This window comes from Oncorhynchus keta, unplaced genomic scaffold (genome assembly GCF_023373465.1).
Source record: "Oncorhynchus keta strain PuntledgeMale-10-30-2019 unplaced genomic scaffold, Oket_V2 Un_contig_18445_pilon_pilon, whole genome shotgun sequence".
Taxonomy (NCBI): Eukaryota; Metazoa; Chordata; class Actinopteri; order Salmoniformes; family Salmonidae; genus Oncorhynchus; species Oncorhynchus keta.
Window position 1 is genome coordinate 40,625 of NW_026280921.1, and position 11,283 is coordinate 51,907.

Here is an 11,283-nt window from a genome sequence, read left to right on the forward strand (position 1 = left end):
AGAGAGAACAGGTGAGATTATAGAGATGAACCAGAGAGAGAGAGAGAGAACAGGTGAGATTATAGAGATGTACCAGAGAGGGAACAGGTGAGATTATAGAGATGTACCAGAGAGAGAGAGAGAACAGGTGAGATTATAGAGATGTACCAGAGAGAGAGAGAGAACAGGTGAGATTATAGAGATGTACCAGAGAGAGAACAGGTGAGATTATAGAGATGTACCAGAGAGAGAGAGAGAGAACAGGTGAGATTATAGAGATGAACCAGAGAGAGAGAGAGAGAACAGGTGAGATTATAGAGATGTACCAGAGAGAGAACAGGTGAGATTATAGAGATGTACCAGAGAGAGAGAACAGGTGAGATTATAGAGATGTACCAGAGAGAGAGAGAGAGAGAGAGAACAGGTGAGATTATAGAGATGTACCAGAGAGAGAGAACAGGTGAGATTATAGAGATGTACCAGAGAGAGAACAGGTGAGATTATAGAGATGTACCAGAGAGAGAGAACAGGTGAGATTATAGAGATGTACCAGAGAGAGAGAACAGGTGAGATTATAGAGATGAACCAGAGAGAGAACAGGTGAGATTATAGAGATGTACCAGAGAGAGAACAGGTGAGATTATAGAGATGTACCAGAAAGAGTGAGAGAACAGGTGAGATTATAGAGATGTACCAGAGAGAGTGAGAGAACAGGTGAGATTATAGAGATGTACCAGAGAGAGACAGAACAGGTGAGATTATAGAGATGTACCAGAGAGAGAGAGAACAGGTGAGATTATAGAGATGAACCAGAGAGATTATAGAGATGTACCAGAGAGAGAACAGGTGAGATTATAGAGATGTACCAGAGAGAGAACAGGTGAGATTATAGAGATGTACCAGAGAGAGAACAGGTGAGATTATAGAGATGTACCAGAGAGAGAGAGAGAACAGGTGAGATTATAGAGATGTACCAGAGAGAGTGAGAGAACAGGTGAGATTATAGAGATGTACCAGAGAGAGTGAGAGAACAGGTGAGATTATAGAGATGTACCAGAGAGAGTGAGAGAACAGGTGAGATTATAGAGATGTACCAGAGAGAGACAGAACAGGTGAGATTATAGAGATGTACCAGAGAGAGAGAGAACAGGTGAGATTATAGAGATGTACCAGAGAGAGAACAGGTGAGATTATAGAGATGTACCAGAGAGAGAGAGAGAGAACAGGTGAGATTATAGAGATGAACCAGAGAGAGAACAGGTGAGATTATAGAGATGAACTCTTTCACTGTGTTCTGAATACAGTACTGTACTTTACTCAGACCATGAAGAGAGAGAACAGGTGAGATTATAGAGATGTACCAGAGAGAGAACAGGTGAGATGATAGAGATGCCACCCGTGTCCTCTAGAGGGGACTCTTTCACTGTGTTCTGAATACAGTACTGTACATTACTCAGACCATGAAGAGAGAGAACAGGTGAGATGATAGAGATGCCGCCCGTGTCCTCTAGAGGGGACTCTTTCACTGTGTTCTGAATACAGTACTGTACATTACTCAGACCATGAAGAGAGAGAACAGGTGAGATGATAGAGATGCCGCCCGTGTCCTCTAGAGGGAACTCTTTCACTGTGTTCTGAATACAGTACTGTACATTACTCAGACCATGAAGAGAGAGAACAGGTGAGATGATAGAGATGCCGCCCGTGTCCTCTAGAGGGAACTCTTTCACTGTGTTCTGAATACAGTACTGTACATTACTCAGACCATGAAGAGAGAGAACAGGTGAGATGATAGAGATGCCGCCCGTGTCCTCTAGAGGGAACTCTTTCACTGTGTTCTGAATACAGTACTGTACATTACTCAGACCATGAAGAGAGAGAACAGGTGAGATGATAGAGATGCCGCCCGTGTCCTCTAGAGGGAACTCTTTCACTGTGTTCTGAATACAGTACTGTACTTTACTCAGACCATGTATTCAGAAATTCAACAAATTGTGTGAATCAGGGCCCTTAAAAATGTACCTTGTTCCCTATTTAGTGTCCTTGTCGAAAGTAGTGCGCTATGCACCCTATTCGATAGTGCACTACTTTTGACAAGGACCCATAGGTACCATTTGAGCCAGTTTGATTGGGAGACTTTAAAATTATATATTTTTTTACATAAAGTTGATTGTTTGTTAATTCTGTTTTAATTCTTACTGCTTCTGTCTGTCCTCTAGGAACCTCCGTGAGACGCGGGACAACGCAGTGCTGGAGAAGGACAGAGCGACGACGGCAGAGAGAGAGACACAGACCAGATACGACCAGCTACTAGAACAGTAAGAGAGAGAGAGACCAGATACTACCAGCTACTAGAACAGTGAGAGAGACCAGATACTACCAGCTACTAGAACAGTAAGAGAGAGAGACCAGATACTACCAGCTACTAGAACAGTAAGAGACACAGGCCATATACTACCAGCTACTAGAACAGTAAGAGAGAGACCAGATACTACCAGCTACGAGAACAGTAAGAGACACAGGCCAGATACTACCAGCTACTAGAACAGTAAGAGAGAGACCAGATACTACCAGCTACTAGAACAGTAAGAGAGAGACCAGATACTACCAGCTATGAGAACAGTAAGAGACACAGGCCAGATACTACCAGCTACTAGAACAGTGAGAGAGAGACCAGATACTACCAGCTACTAGAACAGTGAGAGAGAGACCAGATACTACCAGCTACTAGAACAGTGAGAGAGAGACCAGATACTACCAGCTACTAGAACAGTAAGAGAGAGAGACCAGATACTACCAGCTACTAGAACAGTAAGAGAGAGACCAGATACTACCAGCTACTAGAACAGTAAGGGAGAGACCAGATACTACCAGCTACTAGAACAGTAAGAGACACAGGCCAGATACGCCCAGCTACTAGAACAGTAAGAGAGAGAGAGACCAGATACTACCAGCTACTAGAACAGTAAGAGAGAGAGACCAGATACTACCAGCTACTAGAACAGTAAGAGAGAGAGACCAGATACTACCAGCTACTAGAACAGTAAGAGAGAGAGAGACCAGATACTACCAGCTACTAGAACAGTAAGAGAGAGAGACCAGATACTACCAGCTACTAGAACAGTAAGAGAGAGAGACCAGATACTACCAGCTACTAGAACAGTAAGAGACACAGGCCAGATACTACCAGCTACTAGAACAGTAAGAGAGAGAGACCAGATACTACCAGCTACTAGAACAGTAAGAGAGAGAGAGACCAGATACTACCAGCTACTAGAACAGTAAGAGAGAGAGACCAGATACTACCAGCTACTAGAACAGTAAGAGAGAGAGAGACCAGATACTACCAGCTACTAGAACAGTAAGAGAGAGACCAGATACTACCAGCTACTAGAACAGTAAGAGAGAGAGAGACCAGATACTACCAGCTACTAGAACAGTAAGAGAGAGAGACCAGATACTACCAGCTACTAGAACAGTAAGAGAGAGAGACCAGATACTACCAGCTACTAGAACAGTAAGAGAGAGAGAGACCAGATACTACCAGCTACTAGAACAGTGAGAGAGAGAGACCAGATACGACCAGCTACTAGAACAGTAAGAGAGAGAGAGACCAGATACTACCAGCTACTAGAACAGTGAGAGAGAGAGACCAGATACTACCAGCTACTAGAACAGTAAGAGAGAGAGACCAGATACTACCAGCTACTAGAACAGTAAGAGACACAGGCCAGATACTACCAGCTACTAGAACAGTAAGAGAGAGAGACCAGATACTACCAGCTACTAGAACAGTAAGAGAGAGAGACCAGATACTACCAGCTACTAGAACAGTAAGAGACACAGGCCAGATACTACCAGCTACTAGAACAGTAAGAGAGAGACCAGATACTACCAGCTACTAGAACAGTAAGAGACACAGGCCAGATACTACCAGCTACTAGAACAGTAAGAGAGAGACCAGATACTACCAGCTACTAGAACAGTAAGAGAGAGAGACCAGATACTACCAGCTACTAGAACAGTAAGAGAGAGAGTGACATGTCTGGTGAGTAGAGATATGCTCAATGAGTGACATGACTGGGAGTAGAGATATGCTCAATGAATGACATGACTGGGAGGAGAGATATGCTCAATGAGTGAGAAGAGATATGCTCAATGAGTGAGAAGAGATATGCTCAATGAGTGACATGTCTGGGAGTAGAGATATGCTCAATGAGTGAGTAGAGATATGCTCAATGAGTGACATGTCTGGGAGTAGAGATATGCTCAATGAGTGAGTAGAGATATGCTCAATGAGTGACATGTCTGGGAGTAGAGATATGCTCAATGAGTGAGTAGAGATATGCTCAATGAGTGACATGTCTGGGAGTAGAGATATGCTCAATGAGTGAGTAGAGATATGCTCAATGAGTGAGTAGAGATATGCTCAATGATTGAGTAGAGATATGCTCAATGAGTGACATGACTGGGAGTAGAGATATGCTCAATGAGTGAGTAGAGATATGCTCAATGAGTGACATGACTGGGAGTAGAGATATGCTCAATGAGTGAGTAGAGATATGCTCAATGAGTGACATGACTGGGAGTAGAGATATGCTCAATGAGTGAGTAGAGATATGCTCAATGAGTGAGTAGAGATATGCTCAATGAGTGACATGACTGGGAGTAGAGATATGCTCAATGAGTGACATGTCTGGGAGTAGAGATATGCTCAATGAGTGACATGTCTGGGAGTAGAGATATGCTCAATGAATGACATGACTGGGAGTAGAGATATGCTCAATGAGTGACATGACTGGGAGTAGAGATATGCTCAATGAGTGAGTAGAGATATGCTCAATGAGTGACATGACTGGGAGTAGAGATATGCTCAATGAGTGAGTAGAGATATGCTCAATGAGTGACATGTCTGGGAGTAGAGATATGCTCAATGAGTGACATGTCTGGGAGTAGAGATATGCTCAATGAGTGACATGACTGGGAGTAGAGATATGCTCAATGAGTGAGTAGAGATATGCTCAATGAGTGACATGACTGGTGAGTAGAGATATGCTCAATGAGTGAGTAGAGATATGCTCAATGAGTGAGTAGAGATATGCTCAATGAGTTGACATGTCTGGGAGTAGAGATATGCTCAATGAGTGACATGTCTGGGAGTAGAGATATGCTCAATGAGTGAGTAGAGATATGCTCAATGAGTGACATGACTGGGAGTAGAGATATGCTCAATGAGTGAGTAGAGATATGCTCAATGAGTGAGAAGAGATATGCTCAATGAGTGAGTAGAGATATGCTCAATGAGTGAGTAGAGATATGCTCAATGAGTGACATGACTGGGAGTAGAGATATGCTCAATGAGTGACATGTCTGGGAGTAGAGATATGCTCAATGAGTGAGTAGAGATATGCTCAATGAGTGACATGTCTGGGAGTAGAGATATGCTCAATGAGTGAGTAGAGATATGCTCAATGAGTGACATGACTGGGAGTAGAGATATGCTCAATGAGTGAGTAGAGATATGCTCAATGAGTTGACATGTCTGGGAGTAGAGATATGCTCAATGAGTGACATGTCTGGGAGTAGAGATATGCTCAATGAGTGAGTAGAGATATGCTCAATGAATGACATGTCTGGGAGTAGAGATATGCTCAATGAGTGACATGACTGGGAGTAGAGATATGCTCAATGAGTGAGTAGAGATATGCTCAATGAGTGAGTAGAGATATGCTCAATGATTGACATGACTGGGAGTAGAGATATGCTCAATGAGTGACATGACTGGGAGTAGAGATATGCTCAATGAGTGAGTAGAGATATGCTCAATGAGTGAGTAGAGATATGCTCAATGAGTGACATGTCTGGGAGTAGAGATATGCTCAATGAGTGACATGTCTGAGGAGTAGAGATATGCTCAATGAGTTGACATGTCTGGGAGTAGAGATATGCTCAATGAGTGACATGTCTGATGAGTAGAGATATGCTCAATGAGTGAGTAGAGATATGCTCAATGAGTGACATGACTAGTGAGTAGAGATATGCTCAATGAGTGAGTAGAGATATGCTCAATGAGTGACATGTCTGATGAGTAGAGATATGCTCAATGAGTGAGTAGAGATATGCTCAATGAATGACATGACTGGGAGTAGAGATATGCTCAATGAGTGACATGACTGTGAGTAGAGATATGCTCAATGAGTGACATGACTGGGAGTAGAGATATGCTCAATGAGGGAGTAGAGATATGCTCAATGAGTGACATGACTGGGAGTAGAGATATGCTCAATGAGTTGACATGACTGTTGCGTACGCAGGCCATGGAAGTCTTAATTTTTAGCTTCTGAGAATTTTATATAAATCATTGTGACACGGGGCCTCATCATGCTGAAACAGGAGGTGATGGTGGAGGATGAATGGCACGACAACGGGTCCTCATCATGCTGAAACAGGAGGTGATGGTGGAGGATGAATGGCACGCCAACGGGTCCTCATCATGCTGAAACAGGAGGTGATGGTGGAGGATGAATGGCACGCCAACGGGTCCTCATCATGCTGAAACAGGAGGTGATGGTGGAGGATGAATGGCACGCCAACGGGTCCTCATCATGCTGAAACAGGAGGTGATGGCGGCGGATGAATGGCACGCCAACGGGTCCTCATCATGCTGAAACAGGAGGTGATGGAGGCGGATGAATGGCACGCCAACGGGTCCTCATCATGCTGAAACAGGAGGTGATGGTGGAGGATGAATGGCACGCCAACGGGGCCTCATCATGCTGAAACAGGAGGTGATGGTGGCGGATGAATGGCACGCCAACGGGTCCTCATCATGCTGAAACAGGAGGTGATGGCGGCGGATGAATGGCACGCCAACGGGTCCTCATCATGCTGAAACAGGAGGTGATGGAGGCGGATGAATGGCACGCCAACGGGTCCTCATCATGCTGAAACAGGAGGTGATGGTGGAGGATGAATGGCACGCCAACGGGTCCTCATCATGCTGAAACAGGAGGTGATGGTGGAGGATGAATGGCACGCCAACGGGTCCTCATCATGCTGAAACAGGAGGTGATGGTGGAGGATGAATGGCACGCCAACGGGGCCTCATCATGCTGAAACAGGAGGTGATGGTGGAGGATGAATGGCACGCCAACGGGTCCTCATCATGCTGAAACATGAGGTGATGGTGGAGGATGAATGGCACGCCAACGGGGCCTCATCATGCTGAAACATGAGGTGATGGCGGCGGATGAATGGCACGCCAACGGGGCCTCATCATGCTGAAACAGGAGGTGATGGCGGAGGATGAATGGCACGCCAACGGGTCCTCATCATGCTGAAACAGGAGGTGATGGTGGAGGATGAATGGCACGCCAACGGGGCCTCATCATGCTGAAACAGGAGGTGATGGTGGAGGATGAATGGCACGCCAACGGGGCCTCATCATGCTGAAACAGGAGGTGATGGTGGCAGATGAATGGCACGCCAACGGGTCCTCTGGATCTCACCACGGTATCTCTGTGTGCATTCAAATTGCCACCTATAAAATATAACAGTGTTCGTTGTCCGTAGCTCATGCCTGCCCGTCACCATAACCCCACCGCCACCACGGGGCGCTCTGTTTCACAACGTTGTCCGTAGCTCATGCCTGCCCGTCACCATAACCCCAGCGCCACAACGGGGCGCTCTGTTTCACAACGTTGTCCGTAGCTCATGCCTGCCCGTCACCATAACCCCACCGCCACCACGGGGCGCTCTGTGTCACAACGTTGTCCGTAGCTCATGCCTGCCCGTCACCATAACCCCACCGCCACCACGGGGCGCTCTGTTTCACAACGTTGTCCGTAGCTCATGCCTGCCCGTCACCATAACCCCACCGCCACCACGGGGCGCTCTGTTTCACAACGTTGTCCGTAGCTCATGCCTGCCCGTCACCATAACCCCACACCGCCACAACGGGGCGCTCTGTTTCACAACGTTGTCCGTAGCTCATGCCTGCCCGTCACCATAACCCCACACCGCCACCACGGGGCGCTCTGTTTCACAACGTTGTCCGTAGCTCATGCCTGCCCGTCACCATAACCCCAGCGCCACCACGGGGCGCTCTGTTTCACAACGTTGTCCGTAGCTCATGCCTGCCCGTCACCATAACCCTACCGCCACCACGGGGCGCTCTGTTTCACAACGTTGTCCGTAGCTCATGCCTGCCCGTCACCATAACCCCAGCGCCACCACGGGGCGCTCTGTTTCACAACGTTGTCCGTAGCTCATGCCTGCCCGTCACCATAACCCCACCGCCACCACGGGGCGCTCTGTTTCACAACGTTGTCCGTAGCTCATGCCTGCCCGTCACCATAACCCCACCGCCACCACGGGGCGCTCTGTTTCACAACGTTGTCCGTAGCTCATGCCTGCCCGTCACCATAACCCCACCGCCACCACGGGGCGCCCACACCAAGCCGTTCACGTGGTCTGCAGTTGTGAGGCCGGTTTGACGTTCTTCCAAATTCCTCTAAAATTACGTTGGCGGCAGCTTGTGGTAAAGAAATGAACATGAAATCCTCTGGCAACAGCTCTGGTGAACATTCCTGCCGTCAGCATGCTCAGTGCAACCTCAAAACCACTGTCATCTGTGGGCGTTGTGTTGTGTGACGACAACTGCACATTTTAAAGTGGTCTTTTTACTGTCCCCCAGCACAAGGCGCACCTGTGTAACGATCATGCTGTTTTAATCAGCGTCTTGATATGCTACACCTGTCAGGTGGATGAATTATCTTGGCAAAAGGAGAAATGCTCACTAACAGGGATGTAAACAAATTTGTGCGAAACATTTTGAGAGAAATAAGCTTTTTGTGCGTATGGAACATTTCTGTGATATTTTATTTCAGCTCATGAAACATGGAACCAACACTTTTTAACGTTGCTTTTAAATCAAAATCAAAATGTATTTGTCAAATGCTCCCGAATACAACAGGTGTAGGTAGACCTTACAGTGAAATGCTGAATACAACAGGTGTAGTAGACCTCACAGTGAAATGCTGAATACAACAGGTGTAGTAGACCTTACAGTGAAATGTTGAATACAACAGGTGTAGGTAGACTTTACAGTGAAATGCTGAATACAACAGGTGTAGTAGACCTTACAGTGAAATGCTGAATACAACAGGTGTAGGTAGACCTTACAGTGAAATGTTGAATACAACAGGTGTAGGTAGACCTTACAGTGAAATGCTGAATACAACAGGTGTAGGTAGACCTCACAGTGAAATGCTGAATACAACAGGTGTCGGTAGACCTTACAGTGAAATGCTGAATACAACAGGTGTAGTAGACCTTACAGTGAAATGTTGAATACAACAGGTGTAGTAGACCTTGAATACAACAGGTGTAGTAGACCTCACATGAAATGCAGTGAAATGCTGAATACAACAGGTGTAGGTAGACCTTACAGTGAAATGCTGAATACAACAGGTGTAGGTAGACCTTACAGTGAAATGCTGAATACAACAGGTGTCGGTAGACCTTACAGTGAAATGCTGAATACAACAGGTGTAGGTAGACCTCACAGTGAAATGCTGAACACAACAGGTGTAGTAGACCTTACAGTGAAATGCTGAATACAACAGGTGTAGTAGACCTCACAGTGAAATGCTGAATACAACAGGTGTAGTAGACCTTACAGTGAAATGCTGAATACAACAGGTGTAGGTAGACCTTACAGTGAAATGCTAACTTACAAGTCCTTAACCAACAAATGCTGTTTCAAAAATATGAATACGAGTAAGAAATCCAAGTAACAAATAGTTATGGCAGCAGGAAAATAACAATAGCCAGACTATACCGGTACAGAGTCTATGTTTATATTTATATTAGGTTATATTTGGGTTCAGGTTAGTATAAGTTACTAAAGCTACTTTTATGATACCCTGTTAACATGTTTGTTCCTTCCTAGAGGACATAACTTGGTAGCACTTCAAAGGTGTATCATTATGTACGTAATAACTCGTCTAACTGGATTCCACTGAGATGTCTGTCTCATGGTTATCAGCTTGACCTTTACATGTTGGGGAGAACACCTGGTTGTTGTTGTGCTTTCTCTGACTGGTTGGCTGACTGGCTGGTTGACTGACTGGCTGACTGACTGACTGACTGGCTGGTTGACTGACTGACTGGTTGACTGACTGGCTGGTTGACTGGCTGGTTGACTGACTAAGTGACTGGCTGGTTGACTGACTGACTGGTTGACTGACTGACTGGCTGGTTGACTGACTGGCTGGTTGACTGACTGACTGGTTGACTGACTGACTGACTGGCTGGTTGACTGACTGGCTGGTTGACTGACTGACTGGCTGGTTGACTGACTGACTGACTGGCTGGTTGACTGACTGACTGGTTGACTGACTGACTGACTGGCTGGTTGACTGACTAAGTGACTGACTGGTTGACTGGCTGGTTGACTGGCTGGCTGACTGACTGACTGACTGAGTGGTTAATGATGTTTAATTAAAGGGTGTTCATATGGAAGTACAGTCAGCCAGGGGTCAACTGGCGTCACAGCTTCGCTATGAACAAACGTTTAGCTACAGCTTGAAGGTGAATAACATTTATGATTTACGAGGAAGTTAGTTTCACAATGTTCGGTAACATCTTTGGGTTTTGGCACAGTTTGTTTTAAGATGTTTTTAACCCTAAGCTGTCAGTGTGTCTTTGACAGGGTCAGGCCTGCAATATATAGATGTTGTTTGAAGGTTTCTCCAGTACTTTAGAGGTCTCTACAATATATAGATGTTGTTTGATGGTTTCTCCAGTACTTTAGAGGTCTCTACAATATATAGATGTTGTTTGATGGTTTCTCCAGTACTTTAGAGGTCTCTACAATATATAGATTTACATTTACATTACATTTAAGTCATTTAGCAGGCTCTTATCCAGAGCGACTTACATGTTGTTTGATGGTTTCTCCAGTACTTTAGAGGTCTCTCTCTACAATATATAGATGTTGTTTGAAGGTTTCTCCAGTACTTTAGAGGTCTCTACAATATATAGATGTTGTTTGATGGTTTCTCCAGTACTATAGAGGTCTCTACAATATATAGATGTTGTTTGATGGTTTCTCCAGTACTTTAGAGGTCTCTACAATATATAGATGTTGTTTGATGGTTTCTCCAGTACTTTAGAGGTCTCTACAATATATAGATGTTGTTTGATGGTTTCTCCAGTACTATAGAGGTCTCTACAATATATAGATGTTGTTTGATGGTTTCTCCAGTACTTTAGAGGTCTCTACAATATATAGATGTTGTT

The 11,283-nt window shown here is 45.3% G+C and overlaps 1 protein-coding gene and 1 long non-coding RNA gene across 2 annotated transcripts in view; both read left to right on the top strand.

The window, feature by feature from the left end:
* LOC127920119 (progesterone-induced-blocking factor 1-like) overlaps positions 1–9,026 on the top strand; it is a 34,907-nt gene extending 25,881 nt beyond the window's left edge. The window contains exons 9-10 of the mRNA XM_052503931.1: positions 2,199–2,297; positions 6,373–9,026. Of these exons, the coding sequence (XP_052359891.1) occupies positions 2,199–2,297; positions 6,373–6,379 (106 nt within the window). The 3' untranslated portion in view covers positions 6,380–9,026. The remainder of the gene's footprint in view (positions 1–2,198; positions 2,298–6,372) is intronic.
* LOC127920123 (uncharacterized) lies at positions 240–2,102 on the top strand. Its single transcript, XR_008105156.1, has 4 exons — positions 240–769; positions 860–933; positions 1,206–1,320; positions 1,559–2,102. It is a non-coding gene; the product is annotated as an uncharacterized LOC127920123 (long non-coding RNA).
* Positions 9,027–11,283: the final 2,257 nt, after the last annotated feature.